The sequence below is a fragment of the Caloenas nicobarica genome, chromosome 15, assembly GCF_036013445.1.
Source record: "Caloenas nicobarica isolate bCalNic1 chromosome 15, bCalNic1.hap1, whole genome shotgun sequence".
Classification (NCBI taxonomy): Eukaryota; Metazoa; Chordata; class Aves; order Columbiformes; family Columbidae; genus Caloenas; species Caloenas nicobarica.
The window spans coordinates 9,142,710-9,160,678 of NC_088259.1; the positions used below are offsets into that span (position 1 = coordinate 9,142,710).

Genomic DNA, 17,969 nt, shown 5'->3' on the forward strand with positions numbered 1-17,969 from the left:
TGTGTGCAATTCCTGTTGCCTCTTGCCCCACCGAGACACTGCCGGCTCCCGTGGTCGCTGATCCCAAACACCCACGTGCTCCTGCACCTGCAGTGGGGCCACAGACAGGCAGGGGAACTCTGTTAGCGGTGCTGGGATACAGGATTTAGGATTGGGTTTCTGGAGGAAGACCCACAATTTCAAATCCTGCCTCAGGAGGGGTGATTCAAATGAAGCTATCGGTGCCCTCCTCACCCGCCCAGGGACAGGCTGTGTCGGGAAAGTGAAATGTGGATGCCGTCAAAGCCTGCAACTGCGGCTGCCGCCGCCGGGAGCGAGCTGTGGGGTGGAAACGCTGCCTGCTGCTGTGAATCACAAGCCTAGCACTGGAAAAGCTCCAGCTGAGGCATTTCCTGCTGTTCTCATCACATCCCCATCCCATGCCTCTCTCGCAAAGCTCCCGTGCCGAAATCCCAGCCCCACGGAAAATCAGCAGTAGCTTTCCTGCCGAGTCCGGCACGGCCAGTGCGGCTCACTCGGCTCTCAAGCTGTGGCCGTTTTCCTTGGAGCTGGAACACTGGGAGATGTGGCAGCTCCCCGGCCAGCGCAGCGATGGTTCGTGCGAACGGGCAGCGCGGAGGCGTGGGGGCTGTCGGTCTGTGGTCGATTGTTCAGCCTCAGTGACTTCTTGAGGGGGAAATGGAAAGAGCAGACGGTGCGAGTTAATTAATTGACGCATAATGAAGTCAAGACGAGCGTCCCCAAGGAGCTGGCGCTCGGATTGGGAAAGCAGCAGATGATGGTGTTCCCCGGCATGGGGCTGCTTGATCCTGAGCCGCAGCCTCCCACCAGCACAGAGAGCTCCGGCTCAGGGGCAGCAAAAAAAAGCCCCTGAGTACCTCCCAGTGGCAGCTTTAACAAAATTTAGGTGTTACAAATACTGTCGCCCAGAGAAAGGAGCTGTGCAAGGAATGAAATACCCCTGCCAATGGCCATTCTGTGGTTTGGTGCCTTCGGTACGGGGGAAAAGGCTCGTTACGGCAGCGCACGCAGACCCTGCCCCAGACCTAACGCTTTTCTACCCGCTGCCGAGGAAGAGCGGGGGCAGGCGGTCGGGCAGACCCCAACCCCCGGGCTGCCGCTGGGTAAATGGCCCCGCACGGGGGCTGCCGGCGGGCGGAGACCCCTGAGCGCTGCCCGTCCCCCCCGCTGCGGGAAGAGGCGTTAAATCCCTGGGGGGGGAAACTCGCCCCCAGCTCCGGCCGGAGCCCCCGGCCCTCGGGGGAGGCGGGCCCGGCGTTGCGCAGCGGACGGGGGCCCTCTAGTGAGGGGCGGCCCGGGCTGCCCGGTGCGTTGCTCCGCTTCTGGCAGCGGCCCCGGCGCGGCCTTGGCGGCCCTGCCGCCCGTGCCCGGGCGGTTCCCGGCCCACCCGCGCCTGCTCGGTGCGGCGCGACCATGGCGGGGCTGGAGCTGCTCTACGCCTGGGCGCGGGCCGCCGTGTCCCGGCCGCAGGACGCGCTCATCTGCGGCGTCCACTGGGAGCTGGTGCGGCACGGCTACCGCTGCCTCGGCGCCGGAGACCAGGTACGGGCCGGGCCCGGCCCCGCCGAGCTCCTCTGCCGCGGAGGCCGAGTAGGCCGCGGTTAATCCCCGGCCTTTCCTAGCTTCGCTCGCCGGCGCCGCTCGGCCGAGCCCGGCGCCCGCTGCCGGGGGCGGGGGGCGAGAGGAGCCGTGCCGGGTCTGAGGGGCCTCAGTGCTGCTGGGGGAAGACGGAGCGAGGGGCTGCGGTGCCGGGGGCCTCGGGGGGTGTCAGTGTGATGTTGGGAGGTCGGGGGTGCCAGTGCTGGAGGAACGGGGCTGCTGTGGTTCTGGGAGAAGCTTGGTGCTGGGCGCTGGAGGGGAATTCTATACCAAAAGGTGGGTGTCCAGTGGAGCGTTGGGGTGGAAATGTGGCGCCAGGAGGGGTCTCAGTGCTGGAGGGGTGTCCAGTGCAAGAGCAGGGAGGGGGCCAGTGTGGTGCTCGACCCAGTACTAAGGTGGGGGTCTGGTGGATTGGGAGCCTGATGCAGTGCTTGGGGGCGGTGGGGCGGGGGCGGGACACTGTCTTCACAGACAAACCCTCCAGTCCCAGGGGAGGAGACAGTGTGGGGCAGTGCCCCCAGCAGCACTGCTGCAGGGCTGGGACAAACAGGATGACAGCCTTTCTCTTGCCCCAGACAGCTCTGTCTCGTGCTGGGGAGCTGGGAGGTGCCAGGCAGGGAAGAGCATCATGCTCCAGTTTGGGTCTCTATCTCCTCCTGCTCAGCAAAGGGTGGTTGTGTTGCTCCTGTTCCAGCACAGGGACCCTGTGCCAGACTGGCCAGGCCTGCCTGTAGAAAATAAAGCCCTGCTCCTGCAGCTGAAACCTTGAAAGCACTGAGAAATCCCATCCTGGGGACCTAGATCCCCTCCTGGATCTCTTTGTGCAGCCAAGACAGGTCTCCCTGGCCCCGTGGTGTGCTGGGCTCCTGGGCAGGGTCTCAGCAGCACGTCTGTCCTACTGCAGCCAGGTCCTGATGAAAAGAAGTCAGAGCTGCTCCCCACTGGTTGGGAAGCCAACAAGGAGGTGTATACGCTGCGCTACAAGTCCACGGACGATGCCCGTGAGCTGCTGCTGAAAGCCATCATGGTGGAAGACAGTATGATCCTCAATGTCATGGTGAGCACTCACCGGGTCCCTGCAGCTTTGGGGTCCCTCAGGTGCAGTGGCTGCTGCCACCCAAAACAGGGCCCATCTCTTAAATTTTTGTTGGTGCTTGTTCTGCCTTGCAGTGGTGTTTGTCCCTCAGGGTGGGGCAGGCCCGGGGGATGTTTGGGGCTGCAGACCTGCCTGTGCAGCAGCAGATGTGAAGCTGGTCAAACACCAGCTGCATTGGGGCAGTGACGTGGTTTGCATTGCATGCTCTGGCTATGGAGTTGCCCCTTTTGTGTCCCCTTCCCAGCTCAGGATTTTTCTGCAGATGTCTTCTCCTGTCCCTGACAAGCACCTGCCCAGGGTGTTTTCACTTTCACCCTTGGCAGCCCTGACTGGGGGAGCGAGCAGGGAGAGCCTCGCTCTACACTGGAGTTTGTGTGCTCCTGGGGTTTCAGGCACAGCACAGGGATGTGGCAGGAAGCAGGCAAGCCCATTCCTTGTGTCCAAGCCCCTGGCTGTGGTTATACCTGCTCCTTCCCTCTTTCCCTGCTCTGCCCCGCTGCTGACTCCATGTTTCACCTGTCTTTTCCCAGGATCGCAGTACTCAGAAGGTGGCAGATGTGACCTTGTCAGTGGCCGACTACATCAACCCGGAGCACCTGGATGATTTCCACAAGTAATCTCAGTTCCCCAGCATTTTCTGCAGGAGAAAATGTCCCAGTGGCGTGGGGAGGGAGGCAGAGACCAGGTTAGGAGGAGCCTGGAGGACTCTCTTGCCCAGTACAAACCCCAGGGGCCGTCCAGCCAGCCCTGAGATGCAGCCAGAGCTCCCTCCTCTGCCTCCCTCTGTGCCGCTGCCGGGTAAGAGGGATTTAAGAAATGGTTGGAGCCCCAGAGAGAGCCACCCCACCTGGGAATGGGCAGCACTGTTATTTCCGGAGCGCTGCCTGCCTCTCTGGGCTGGGTGGACACTGCCTGGTGGGCTGGACACGTTCAGCTGTGGCCTAGACACCCTGTGGCCTCACTAAAGGCCGGTGCTGCTGTTTCCTCCAGCGCAGAACTCATCTGGTCATGGCCACAGCAAGGGAGTCCCTTGGGCCGGGTTGCACCTCTGCCCTCTCAAATAGGGTCAAGGTTTGGTGCCACTGTGTGCTGTTACCCCTTCCTGTCCCCTCCCTGCTGCCAGCTGGGGACATGTTTTGTGCCAGGGACACTTTGGGCATGTCTGTCCCCTCACCACCCCTCTCGCAGCCTGTCCAGCACCTCGCACCTGGCTGCTGTAGCCTCCCCAGCCCATGGCCTCGCCTTCCTCCCCACAGAGTGTACAAGAACACCGAGGAGCTGAGGACAAGGATTGTTTCAGGCATCATCGCTCCCCTCGGGGCCCCCGCAGAAAAGGCCAAAGAGGAGCCTGAGCCTGAGTCTGAGCCTGAGAGGAAGGATCCGGACTTGTCCCGGGATTCCGACCCTCTCCGGGTCCCTCCCCGGCAGCCGGCGGGCACGAGGGCACCATCCTGGTGAGTAAAGAGCTGCCGATGGTTCTCTGCGAGATCTGCTTCACCATCTCTGCCTGGCCCCTTCATACCCAGCTACCCCTCGTGTGTGGCAGGTGGGCTCCCCGCTCTCCCCCCACGAGCTGTAATCCCCTTTGGCTGGAAGTGAGAGACACCACAGTGGCTCTACCATATCTTGGAGACAAGCCGTAACTTCTGACTTACGTGTCACCTCTTGCTTTTATAACCCCACCTCTGTCTGCTGGTGCTGAGGGTGGGAGGTGCTCCCTGGGGAGGCTGGGGAAGACAGGCTGGAGCTGGGCACGGCTCGGAAATGGTGTTGTTGATGCATAGTATTGGCAGGGAGATGTGACAGCTGGCTGCAGGCTCACTGCCCGCTGTCCTTGCGCTCCTGGAAGCAGGACTATCATTGTGTCTCTGACTGGGACATGCTGGAGAGCCCGGCCTAGCCCAGCACTGCTCGGGGAGCCCCTGGACTGGAAACTCCTGGTATCCACAGCCAGCTCCAGCCGGAGCAGCGTGCACAGCAGGGCTCGTTTATCTCGGCAAGCTCCCCGCGAGCCTGCAGCACACACCCATGTCCGCAGCCAGCTGCACCGCAGAGCAGGGGACACTCCCGCCCGCTCACACGGTGTCCTGCAGGTCCCAGAGCCTTTTGGGTGCTGCAGTGCTTGCCAGGGCAGAGCACCCATGAGCAGAGATGGCCCTGCCTGCTTGTTCCTGCTCACTCCACTCAGCCCTTCTCCCTTCTCTGAATGTTTCGCTGTGTTCTTTGCTTCAGGCCTTCCCCTGCAAGCCCCTTCGCTGTTGGTGGGGAAGACTTGGACCCTTTTGGGTGAGTATGGTGGGAGAGGTCATGCTTTGCGTGCCCGGGAAGCATCTGCTGCTCTGCCCATGGGGTGTTTGGGGGTGGTTGGGGACCTGGAACAGCTGGAGTCTGCCTGGCTCAGGCGTCCAGCAAAATGTCTCCAAATGTGGATGGCGGTGGGACAGTTGCTCATTGCATATTGCAAGAGACCAATTGACAGTTGCTAAACCTCAATATGGTTCTAATATCGTAATAAGATCCTGTCTCTTGCATAGATGATAGGTTGCAATCTGTGTCTGTTTAATAATCAGCTTGTATTCATTTAACATGCAGTAATTCCTTCACTAAATCAAAGCTGAATACATCGTTAAGTGAATCTAAGCCTCTAATTTAAAATGTTACCAGCTGCTGCGTCTACAGACCAGCAGTCTGGAGAAGGGGAGGCTTAAAGCTGAGTCCACAGATTCCCAAGTCCTGCTTGTGAGCCCCTGGCTGTCTGGGGCACTCAAGAGAAAGCCTGGGCAGAAGCAGGGCTGTCTGGACTCTCATCTTCACAGATAGATCTCTGCGTCTTTGGTTTGGTTGGGCAAGGAGAACCTGTCATCTTCCATTCCAGTTAAAAGCACATAGTTAGACAAAAAACAGCTCTTGGAGTCATTGCAGAGCATCCTGCGGCCCAGGGGAGTCCTCTCTGGAACCACTCTCCTGTGGGGATCGCATTTTTTCCCCTCTTGAAAGACTTGTTTCTCCGTGGGTTTGGCTAGAAAAGGACCAGCCAAAAGCATCGTGCCTGGCTGGGAGGAGAGGCCTGGAGCCTGGGCGGCTGGAAGGAAACCCAGTAACACGAGGAGAGGGGTTCACTTGAGGGGGGACATGACCCTGTTTCTCTCACTGCCTCCAGCTGTTCATCAGAAGTTTCTCTGTAAATGACAAAAAAAGATGGTAAGTGGCAGCAGATTTGTGTGCTGACACCTGCCAGCGCCAGGACTGGAGCCCCAGACTCCCATGCGTATCTTCATGGGGCCCGGCTGTCCCGGGGTGCCTTGGGCAGCCAGCCTGCTGTCATGGAACTCATTAACGCCCTTGTTAATGACTTGTATGATGGCAGCAGTGTCCAGAGGCTCCAGCTGGGTTTGCACAAAGCCAGCCATTAGGAATGGCACTCGCAGCATGGGGCAGCTCTGAGGAGCCACCGTGTGCAGCGAATGACTTCCAGGCAGTGCTTTGGGATGGCTGGCGGGGACCCAGCTGGGGCTGGGGGCTCTTGCAACACCGCGCAGGGCAGGAAGAGCAAGGACAGGAGTAGGAGCTCGCAGAGAGGGCCAGTGGATCCAGGGGACACCGAGCAGCCACCAGGACTCACCAGCCGTTGCTGGTGCCCGAAGTGGCTCCTTGCAGGAGCCGAGGAAGGGAGAAGCTGCATCTCTGCTGCTGCGAGTGTCCGTTTTGGCGCTGGCTCTGGGGAAGGCAGCCGGGAAGCTGGTGCTCCCAGTGCATCTCCAGCCAGTCTTTGGGGTGTGCTGGCACAGCTGTGCCCCACACCTGGGTGTTTGCTGCTGCCTGGACTCGGGCACGGGCTCTGCAGCACTGAAACTCCCACCTTGGCATGACGGTGAGCCATGATTTGTGGCCTGTCCCTGGCTTTGTGCTGTGGCGCGGGCAGGGCTGGGGGCTGTGCCAGCCCCAGGCAGGAGCCGCGTGTGCTGCAGTTGGGTCCCCTCCTGTCACAGCCTCTGAGGGACAAGGAACAGCTTTAACACAGCACTCTGACAGACACACGTGAAGGTGTCTCTGTCTCGCTGCCGTGATCTCGCCCCACTGGCTTGTTGTGGCCCATGTTGCAGTGGGTTGGGAGTATTTTCCTTCGCACGTGCCATGAGTCGGCTTAACCCCATGTTTCCGTGCTCGGCGTCCTGCAGCAGAGGTCTGGGACACGCTCTGCTCCTCTCTCACCAGTGCCAATCTCACCTCCTCTGCCGTTCCTCTCCCCAGAGGTCGGAGCGGGGGAATGATCCTGGATCCTCTCCGATCTGGCTTCCCGCAGCGCGGCATTGACCCATCATCAGGCATCCCCGGCCGCCTTCCCCCGGGAGCCGTTCCCCCAGGCGCCAGATTCGACCCCTTTGGCCCACTGGGAGCTGGCAGAGCCGGGTAGGTGTTCACCTGTGCCCGTGTCCCCAGCCGGCCCCCTTGTCCCTGTTGCTGCAGGACTGAGCTCTCGCTCCTGCTTTCACTCTGCTCTGAATTTCGTTCCAGGCCAGATCCCGACCACCTTCCTCCTCCAGGTTATGATGACATGTTCATGTGAGGAGCTGCCACACGCTCCTCCCGGCTGCAGCCAGAGCAGGCTCCTGGGAAGCAGGAGATCTTTCACCTCTTTGCTCCCTGTTTGGTGGACTTCGATCTTTTCAGCAGCGTTTTTCTTCCCCCGACTCGGGCCCACCTTCCTGCATCAGGCCAGCTATAAAGGTTTCCCTGTGTGCGGAATAGAAGAGGGGGCAGTAGGTCCGTTTCTTTCCGTGCTCCTCTGAGGGTGCCCAGCTGTTTGGGGTGAGTCCTGGCGCCCCAAGAACAGCCCAGGAGCTGTGGGCTTTCCTCTTCTGCTCCAGGCTGGCTCTGCCTTCTCTGCTGCGGCTGCGCCAGGGGCCAGTGCTGAGGAGGGAGCCGGCTTCTCCCTGCTGCCCTGCTGGGAGCTGCAGTTGCCTGGCTGAAGGCGGCAGACAGAGCTGCTCCCTGTGCAGAGGTGGTCTCTCTCCTGCTCTTCATCCAAGCGAAGGATGAGAAGGCTCATCCCACAGGCCTCCATGCGCAGAGCCCAGCAGGGCTGAGAGCAGCTTCCGCAGGGCTGAGCCCGCTGGCTCTAAAGAGCACGAAGAGCAAAGCCTTAACATGCGTGAGAAGGGACAGATAGCAAATTCCCGGCTCCACCTTGCCCCTTCTTTCCCCTGCAGCTGTTGGTTTTTATTCTGGGGGGCGTGTGAAGCCCCACAGGCAGCATTGTGAGGGCTGCGCCGGCACTGTGCAGGGCTGGTGCAGGAGGGAGGGTGCTTGGTACCTGCACAACCCGTTGGCTCCAGCATTGGCCCTAGCCTTGGCTCTCTGGGCACAGCAGAGCTGAGCCCGGCACCAAGCTGGGGATGCTTATGGGGGGCTCACTTGGCTGTGGGGTTTGCTTTGCAAAAGGGGTTTATAGGAATATTGTTTCCCTGCCCATCAGTCCTGCTGCACCACGCTGGTGTGGCTCTGCCTGGCTGAGCTCTGCCCAACAGCTTGGGGAGGACGGGTGAGATCTGTGGGGCTCAGGCTCCCAAGCTTTCTGGAAACCCCCTCCCTTCCCTGCAGCAACCCCATCAGTCAGTTTTGGGGCTGTAGCTTGTGTGTTCTGTTGGGGGTCACTACTATTTTTTTTCTTATCATGCTTTGATTTCTTGGAAGGATGTTCATGAGACTGAAATAAAAACCTGACAGCAGTGTTGTGTCAGTGCTTGCTGGAGGTGCCGCCCTTACTCCCCACCATGAGAACAGAAACCCCAGAGCTCTGCCCAGCCTGCACCTGCCCTGGGAACCCACTTTGGACCTCAACCCCTGAGCAGCAGCGCTTTTCTGAGATGATGTGACTGTACTAAGAAAATGAAGTGGAGAAGAGCCCGGCGTGGCTCCGGCTGTGCTCCTTGCAGTAATTGGCTCTCTGGGGTATTGAATGCTGTTGGAACGCTGCACGCAGCCATGCTGGCATAAATAAAACGGGGGGAAGTGATCACTCCGTCTATCTCTTCCCAAAGGCTTTTTCCTTTTAAACTGCCTACAAAGGCAGCTGATAAAGCTGAGTTATGGCCTGTGCAACTCTGGGCTGCACACAGGTGGGAGTGGGGAGGACCAACCATAGAAATTCGGCACTGGGGGCAGCTGGAGCATCTCCTGCATCTCCCCAGGGCTCAGGTGTGACCCTTGTGTTTGCCTGAGCTGGTGTCAGCCCAGAGCTGGTAGGGACAGGCAATGCCCACTGCATGTTCCTGGGGTTTTCGGTGCCCATGAGTGGAGCAGACAGCAGCTGTGCTCGCAGTACGCATGGGATGGGGAGAGGGACCCAGGGCTTGGTGAGGCCATCGCTCCTGCTGGTCCTCTCCAGCTCCTGGGACAGCCTGGGCCCGTCCCCAGCTTTGCCCCAAGAGAACGGAGCCCCCAGCCCCGCTGTGCAGGATTGAGAGAGGAAAACGGCTTTGGCCTTATCAGAGGGGCCCCTCTCTGCGGGAGGCGGCTGCTTTCTGTGCCTGAATTAATCATGTTCTGCAACCTTTCAGAAGGAAGAGGCGCAGCCGGCTTTGATGGGGCTAATTAAAGCGAGCCAGCGCCAGGAGAGGCTGCGCGGGTCCTGATAAACAAGCTTTTGTCTGCAGCGCACAGCCCCAGCGGGTTCACGGTGCAGCTGGGGAGCAGGTGGGAAGGAGTGGGTGTCAGAGCGGGCGAGTGCCTGGTGTGGAGCTGTGACCGCTGTGGGCCCGTGCCGGAGCTGTGCAGCTCCTGGGGCTGTGCTGTCTGTGCTCCGGAGAAGATGAGGAAAAGGACACGAGGATCCTCCTCTGTGGGTCAGGGGACGGTGGGGACAGGAGACTGTCCCTGCGGCTGGCTCAGCTCACACTGAAGAGCAGCTGTGGAGCTGAGGTGGCTCCTGGGGACCCACGATCCTGAGCGTGTTCCTTGGTCCATCCACAGGCACCAGCCCCTTTCCCCAGCGTGGTTCGGGCACAGCCATCCCCGCTGCAGGCTCGTACCACGGTGGCTGCGAGGGCCGGGTCTCCTGCCAGCAGGGTGGACAGTCCCTGGCCGTGTGTCCCCATCCCTGGCATGGCTGCTGCAAACGTAAGTGATGGAAAGCATTAACATGCAAGGGAGCGCATCAAGCCACGCACCTTGAGTTAATTTTCTGGAGAGGCCATGAGAAGCGGCGGGAGCTGGCACGTGTGGTTTTGGCACAGGCACAGCCCCCCCTCCTCCTGCAGCACCGGCGAGGGGTTTCCACGGCTGGATTATTGGTAATGGCTTCAGATCCCTGGAGAGTCCTTCGGGCCATCTGCCAGTGTGCCCAGCGCAGCGGCACCTGCCCCGCGTGCTCCCAAAGGCAGAGCCCCCGGCGCTGCTAATTACCCTGCAGATGATGCTCTGTCCCTGGGATCCCACGTGTCCCATGCACAGCACAAGGGAGGAACCGGCGCATATTGCACAGACGGGAACACAAAGCAGCCACCGTTCCATGGGACTGGGACAGGCGTGCTGGGCCGTTCCCTCTTTGCTCACCCCTGGCACTAGCCAGTGCCCACTCTGCACCTCCAGCCTCCTCCAGCAAAACCAGCTTCTCCCACTGAAACTGGATCCAGAAATGGCATGTAGGGGTGAAACGCTCTCCCATCAGGCTAGTTTTGCTGTGACTCCAGGGATGGGGGGGACTTTTTCTGGGGTATCTCAAAGCTGCCTCCAACCCACCCACCAGCACCTAATTCCTGTGGGAACCTACAATAGATACAGAGCCTGGACGGGTGGCATGGTGATGAGGAGAGGGACACATGGCCCTTTGCAGCAACAGGAGGAATCAGCTGCAAAGTGTTAGAAATGAAATTAGCGTTAGAAATTAAAACAGCAGGTAGAGGCTGCGATCCCCAGCATCTGAGGGAGACACTGGAAGCCCTGAAAGAAAACCTGACCCAGGCAATTGCCCCATGTGTACAAATGACTTTCCCCTTGTGTCAGGCTGTCTGGAGAGATTTGTCTCTGCCTGGAAACATTTGAAGTGAGTCATTTATGGGATGGATTCAAGCCTGGTGGCAGTTCATGATAAACACCACCTTTTGTGGGTCTGCATTTTCCTATGGGATAATTATTTCCCTTTCTAAGCATCCTGCTCCTACCGATTTTTCTTTCCACAGAACATTGTGCTTTAATGATGCTTCATGTTTAATTCCCGAGATGCGATTTTACCTTCACGCCGCAGACAATGTCCCTCGCGATCAGCACAAAGGCTCACATGTGGGCAGCCCATTGGGCAGAGCTGCCCATCTAACATGGGAACAGAAGAACCACATTGTTTTGAGGCATTGGGAATCGTCCTTTCTCCTCCAGACAGAGCACCATGATTTTTGAGGAGGCTGTTCCGGGGTTGCTGGTGAGAGCGGGATGCTCGGCACGGTGTGGGCATGTGTCCTGGCCCCCATCCTGCTCTCTGGAGTGGGGCTGGTGGGGTGCGAGGGCTGGGGGGGCTGGACTCTGCTGCATGGTCAGTGGTCATGCTTGCTGTCCTCTCTTCTGCCCAGAGCAGTGCAAGTGCCAAGTCTACACCACAGAGTTTTACAAGAAACTATTGCTAAGAAAGGTCACTGACAGCAAAAAATGAGAAGCTCCATCCCGAAGAGGAGCAGCTGGTGCCAGGCTGGGAACAAGCTGGCTGCCGCAGGAGCTCGGCCTCCCATCCAGCCCAAGCCGCGACTGGCCATGGCACCGAAATCCCACGGGTGTCTTGAAGGTGCCATTGCCACGATGCTGGAGGGCAAGACTCCATCTGGGAAGGTGCCGGGGAGGCAAGCAGGGTGTCGGACAGCCGCGCTGCTCTGGTGCCGGTGGTGGGGAACAGCCCAGGCAGAGGCTGTGCAGTCCAGCGGGGCATCACAAAGCCACATCACTCCAGTGCTGCCAGATGGGACCCCCATCCCAGAAAGGTCTGGGGAGGCGAGGAAGGTGGCTGAAGGCTGCTGGGCAGGTGTGGGCGAAGCCTCACCAGGCAGTATTGACATCAGAGTGTGGTGAGGAGAGCCCCGCTTCTGCCAGCAGCGCAGGGTCCCCGGGGCAGCGTGGGGTCCCCAGGGCAGTGCAGGGTCCCCGGGGAGTGCAGGGCTAGGAGCCCGGCTCTTCGGGGGGCTGGGGCGGGGGGCTCAGCTGGCTCTCCAGCAGAGCCCGCGTCCCCTCGGTCGACACCCTCCGCATCCGCAGGCGCACCGAGCCGTAGGTACCGCCAGTGCGGCGGGCGGCCCGGGCACGGCGGCGGGCGGCGGCGGCGGCCAACAGCAGGGCGGCGAGCAGGAGCCCGCCCAGGGCCAGCAACGCCAGCCCGGCCACGGTGCAGCGGTCGAGGCGGGCGCGGAGCCGGGCTGCCCGCGCCTCCAGCCGCTCCATCTGTCGCGCCGGCACCGCCGGGTCGGGACGCGCCGCCCGCGGAACGGCCCCCGCCAGCACCACCAGCGCCGCGCCGCTCAGCGCGCAGCCCAGCGCCAGCGCCAGCCCCGGGCCCGCACCGGGACCCGCCGGGCCGGCCCCGCCCGCCGCCGCCGCCGTCTCGCCCGGGCTCTGCAGCTCCGCCGCCCGCGGGGACGCCATGGAGCCGCCGCCGGCCTGCGCGGCCAGAGGTGAGCGACGGAGCTGGACCGGGATGCCCCCCCTTCCCGGAGCTTACCCCTCAGACTGCCCTGTCCCCCTTCCTCGGAGCCGGGTCCCCGAAACGGGCTGTCCCACTTCCCCGGAGCCGCTTCCCCGGATCGGGCTGCCGCCCAGGTCCCCGAACCGGGTTGCTCCCCCTCCCGGGATCCCGCCTACCCGAACCGGGTTGTCCCCCGTGCCCGGGTTGCAGCACCGGGCTGCTCCCCTTCCTGGAGCCGACACCTGCCTCTTTGAACCAGGTCCCGCCCCGGCTCTCCCCCTCCCCGAACCGGGCTCCCACCGCGCAACTCGCCTCGCCGGACCGGGCTGACCCCCCGCGGGGACCCGTGTCCCTGTGACCCTGCCGGGCTGCCCCTCCCGGACCCACTTCCACCTCCGGGCTCCCCCTCCGTTTCCCCGGAGTGCGATGCCTCCCCGGTTCCCGCACCCAGCCGCTCCCCGCCCGCTTCCCCCGTTCCCCGCACCGGGCTGGGGCCCCGGTCCCCACGCCGGGCTCCGCTCCCGTTTCTCCGCTCCCGCCTCTGTCTGCCCGCCCCGCACCGAGCTGCCCTCCCCGGTCCCCCGCACCGAGCTGCCTACCCCCGCCGCCTCCCCGGCTCCCCGGGCCGGTGCCGGTGCCGCGGCGGCGGGCGGGGCGGGCGGTGGGTGCCCCGAGCTGACGGCCCCGGGGGCGCGCACAGCGCCGCACGCACACGCACACACACACATTCACCGGGCTGCCCCGGGGGACACACACATGCACACACGCCCGGTTGCACACCTGCACCTTCTGTGCGCCCCCCGCCTGCAACCGCAGCCCCTCTGTGCACCCCCCGACAGCGCCGGGACCCTCTGTGGGCACCCCGGGGTGTGTGTGGGGGGCACGAGTGGAGAGGACAAAGCAGCATGGTGGGTTTTGCGCAGGGGACAGCCCGGGGGACATGCCCTTGGGGTGCTGGCTGGGCACCCCACAAACAGCTGTCCCCGTCGGGGACCCCGGGGAGAGCTGGGCTGGGGACATTGGGGCTGCACCCCGAGTCCCTGCAACTCCCAGCCCTGAACGCAGCAGGGAGACCCCCAGCCCGGCTGCCCACCCGCGGAGAGCCCCTGCAAGGGCTGAGCCCCCAAATCCAGGGGGAAACGTTCAGGGCTTGACCTGGGTTTGGGCCAGACACAAGATGCTCCAGCCTGGGACACAAGAGCCCGTGGCGGTGCCCACTGCCCAGAGCCATTCCCATGGCCACAGTCCCACCACAGCCCCACGGCACAGAGGCCCCCCCGCACCCTCACCTCTCACTGCGCTATTTATTCCATTTTTCAGAGCACTTGTGTTAGCGCCTGCACTTGGCTTCTCACTGACCTGAAACTGGAGCAGGGCCTGAGCCCCAGCAGTGACCTGCTGGCAGCCACACGCTTTCAGCTCCTTTGTTAATCAGCCGTGTGCTATTTCCGCATTTGGAGCGGTGCCTGGAGATGGGGTTGTGGATGTAAATCCTGAGCGATAGCGGGTGGGCTGCTGAAAGCTGCCGGGAAGATTTGTCCATCACATTGTCATTCCCTTCAGCACTTTCGCATGCCTCCGGCATTTTCACAAGCTCACCCGTGATCGCACTAGATGATGTGCTGATACCAGTGCTGGGTGAATTTGCAGTGCCAGGGCTGCAGGGATGCGTGGCTGGTGCCCCAAGCTCCCCATGCCCTGACCCTCCAAAGTTTCTCTTAAAAAGTAGCCTCTGGATAATTTTTAGCCATTTTGATGCATTTTTAAAAAATCATCCTCCAAGTGTCCCAGAAAAGTTTTCTGTCTATTTTAATTGTTGTTTAGCTTGGCAAAATGGGTTTGCAGCTTCCCCAGCTCCCTGCTGCGATGTGCTCACATTGTGTCTGGCACCCTTGGGGGTCTCGTGGCATTACCCAAAAGGGACCCAACCCACAGTGCCTCCAGACCCCAAGCATGGCCAGGGGCTGCGAGGTGGGCTGGGGTCTCCCATCATCACCTTTTGCCATGTCAGGGGCAGGCATACACATTATTTTATTATTTTTTAAGTTTGCAGTGGAGGCTGTGCGTGCTGCGACCTGCCCGCTTGCTGCTCCCATCTCCTCTTGTTGTGCTGTGTTGAAATGCAGAGGTTTCCCAGCACAGCGTCCCCAGGGATGCATCCAGAAGTGGGCCGAGAAAGAAGCAGAATTAAAAATAAATGTAAGTGCATCCTGACACGTTAACCACATTTAGAGAGGCTTCAGAACCAACCTACTCGGCAGGAAGGCAGAAGATGCTTGGAGACAAGTAGGTCATGGGACACAGATTGTTCCGAATCAGCAGGAAAAGATGGATCTGGAGCAGGAGAGCGCATCCCTGCAAACAGCCGGGCAGTGGGAGCAGGGCAGGAGGAGAGTGCCAGCGCCGGGCACCGCTGCCTCTCACATCGCCACATTCCTTGGGAAAAAGCAAAACGCTGCTGGGCTGTGCCTGAGCAGAGGTCAAGCACCCAAACCCTGCGGCTGAGGATGCACCCAGGGGTGCCCAGGGTCCGTTCCATGCTCTGCCCTGGGGTCAGGGTGCTGTGCTGCCGAGGGGGCTCCTCCTGCACCCCAAACCCACAGACATGGCCCAGAAGGTGCCTGCAAAGGCTGAGGTGGAGGGACGCATCCTGTACACGTTGCTGCTTTGCTGTGCTGCCCCAGGTCCCTCTGCCTTTGCTGGGTGGGAGCTGGGAGGTGGCCTTGGAAGGGCCGGAGGGTGTGGGGTGGGCAGTCCAAAAACGTTTTCCAGCCCGGTCCTGAGCCGTCTGAGCCTGGGGCTGAGGGCTGGCAAGGGCCGCTCCGGCCCCGAGGCGCTGGCACCGATGGAAGGGGAAGAGAGATCGAGACAGGGAAGATTTATTCTGTCAGCGCAGGAGCAAAGAGAGGAGAGAGATAGCCAAGGTCAGAGACAGCACTGCCAAAATTCACAATGAATCTGCAGGAATGCTGGAGGGGAGAGACTGAAGGCTTGGAAAGAAATGGAAGAGGAGAGAGGGAAGGAAAGAGAGAGGGGGTCTGTGAGACAGAGCAGGGTGAGGGAGCAGGACAGGGCTGCTGGGGACAGGGACATGCTGCTGCCCAGCCAAAATGATTAAATGAGGATGAAAGGGACAGCAAACAGGAGCCCCGAGCCCGCAGAGGACACTGTGTGAATGGGAAGGAGCCGGGAGGGCTGTGGACACATCTGTGTTCCTCCAGACCCCCCCAGCGCACCCCCCGTGCAGCACAGCCCAGTTTTGGGGTGTGCACGGCTGCCCGGTGCCTGCTGTCAGTGCTGACCCAGACCCAGCCCCGCCGTGGAAGTTTCATTCCCGACTCCTTAGTATTCACAGCATCCTGCAACAGAGCGAGCGCTTGCAGCCAGCACAGCTCAAGGTGACTCAGAGGTCAGGGAACAAGCAGCCAGCAATTCGGGAGCAGCCACTGGCTCCACACCGGCGGGTTTGTGGGACCAGAGACTGCTGGCACATCACAGCCTCCCATCCCAGCACAGCCACGGACATGCCACTCCAGTGTCCCCATGCCCACAAGGATGCATGCACAGCATTGGCTGCCCAGGGGGTTTCTGACCCTGCAAACTGCCCCCCCCGGGAGCTGTTGCCACCAGCCAGGCTGGGCTGGATCTGCACCCTGGGGCTGGACATCGGCCTCGGCATCAGACAGGGCTGGTGCTGGCACGGCTGGGCACCAGTGCAGGTCGTTTCCCTCTTGGGGGGTGCTGGGTGCCAGAGCAGGTTTGGTGCCCTTGCAAAGGCAGCAGATTGCTGCTCCAGGGCTTGTGGGGGGGTCCTCCAGGTCCCCATTGGGGATGCATCACTCTAAGGGTGTTTTACAGCAAGAAACCCCTCTCCCTCCTCAGTGACACCCCAGCCCAGGGTACCCGCTCTGCCCAAAGGCAGCTGGATGAATGCCCTGCCTTCCACCAACACCAGCAGCAGGGCAACACTGGGAAGAGGCTCAAAACTTCCCTGGTGTTAATTGAGGTCTAATTATCTTCGGCTAACACCGGGCGAGATGGGAATGGGAAAACCACAGGTGCCTTGTGATACAGCAACAGCTGATGCGCTGGGCTGTGGCTCAGGAGCACCAGGAGACTCGCTGTGCTCTGCCCGAATATAAAGCAAAACATGGAAAACGTGAAGTAGAGGGCTGAAAAACTTTTTTTTTTTTTTCTGACTGATGATATATAAGTGTGTAAACATGCTGCCTTTTCCTCTCAATGCTGGCTGTGGCTGATGTGGGCAGGTGGCTGCACACCTTTCCCCTTATCCCTCTGCACAGAGATCACATCTGAAGCTCAATTTTTAAAATTTTTTCTCCCTTCTGCAGAATCCCTTCACCAACGCAGTTTTATCAAACGTGTTTGGAGCTGTGCAGGACCTGCTCACCTGCAGAGAAAGCGATGGGGTGGTGCCCCCCAGGCGGGCTCCTAAAATGTCAAGGGCGAAAGAGGTCGGGAGGAGGAGCAGGAGCGTGCTGGGGATGCTCTCCATCCACAGGAACCTGCAATGAGGTGAGCATCGTGCTCCTGGAGATGCATGCACGCTCCCTGCACACCCCAGGAAGGCGATGGGAGCCCGCAGCCGTGCAGCCGCCAAACCGAGCACGGTCCCTGCAGAGCCGGTGACCGGGAGCGGCCGCGCTGCCCCCGCAGACAGCAAGGGGCTTCTCCAGGGACCCCCCGCCCCGGGGCTGCGGCCGGGTCCGGGCACACGGAGCCGGCCCGGAGGGGACAGCGAGGCCGCGCAGCCCGGGACCCCCCGGGACCCCCGGGAGCAGCCGCGGGGTCGCTGCAGGGACCGGCCCGCGCTCGCTGCGCGCTCCCGCCGCCGCGCGCCCCGCTCGCCCTTGGCGGGAGCGCGCAGGAACCGCCGCCAGGGGACCCGCCGCTCGCCGACCCCCGGCCCCGCTGAATTCCCCCGGCCCCTCAGCGCCCGCCCTGGTCCCCCCATCCCCTGCGGTCCCGCTAAATCCTCCCCGTACCCTCAGCGCCCGCTAAATCCCCCTGCAATCCCCTCAGGGCCTGGCCGGGTCCCCTCATCTCCTCAGGGCCCCTCTAAATCCCCCTCCATTCCGTCAGCGCCTGGCTGGGTCCCTCCGTCCCTTCAGGATCCCGCTAAATCCCCCTCCATTGCCTCAGCACCTGCCTGGATCCCACATCCCCTCAGATCCCACTAAATCCCCCCTCATCCACTCAGCACCCAGCTGTGCCACCCTGTCCCCTTGGGTCCCCAGAAATCCCCTTGTCCCCTCAGGACCTGGCTGGGTCCCCCATCCCCTCAAGCCTCACTAAACCCCCACACCCTATCCCCTCAGGGTCCCACTAAAGCCCCCCATCCCCTCAGGGTCCTGCCAAATCCCCCCTGTCCCCTCAGAGTCCCGCTAAATCCTCCTGTCCCCTCAGCACCTGGCTGGGTCCCCCTCAGGTCCCCATAAATCCCCCTGTCCCCTCGAGGCCTCGCTGGGTCCCCTCATCCTCTCAGGCCCCGCTAAAACCCCCTGCCCTGTCCCCTCAGGGCCTCACCAAATCCTCTCATCCCCTGAGCACCCCCTTGGTCCCTCCATCCCC

The 17,969-nt window shown here is 61.5% G+C and overlaps 1 protein-coding gene across 2 annotated transcripts; it reads left to right on the plus strand.

Annotated features, from left to right (window-relative positions):
- Positions 1–1,362: 1,362 nt before the first annotated feature.
- PSMF1 (proteasome inhibitor subunit 1) lies at positions 1,363–8,445 on the plus strand. Of its 2 annotated transcripts, XR_010607056.1 has the most exons (8): positions 1,363–1,563; positions 2,525–2,677; positions 3,247–3,329; positions 3,973–4,170; positions 4,949–5,002; positions 6,968–7,126; positions 7,232–7,480; positions 7,585–8,445. XR_010607056.1 is itself a non-coding variant. In XM_065645901.1 (7 exons), the coding sequence occupies exons 1-7, from the start codon at positions 1,435–1,437 to the stop codon at positions 7,281–7,283; spliced, it is 828 nt and encodes a 275-aa protein (XP_065501973.1). In that variant the 5' UTR covers positions 1,363–1,434; the 3' UTR covers positions 7,284–8,445. The 2 variants fall into 2 exon arrangements, 1 of the variants encoding a protein (XP_065501973.1); XM_065645901.1 differs by having other exon boundaries at positions 7,232–8,445.
- Positions 8,446–17,969: the final 9,524 nt, after the last annotated feature.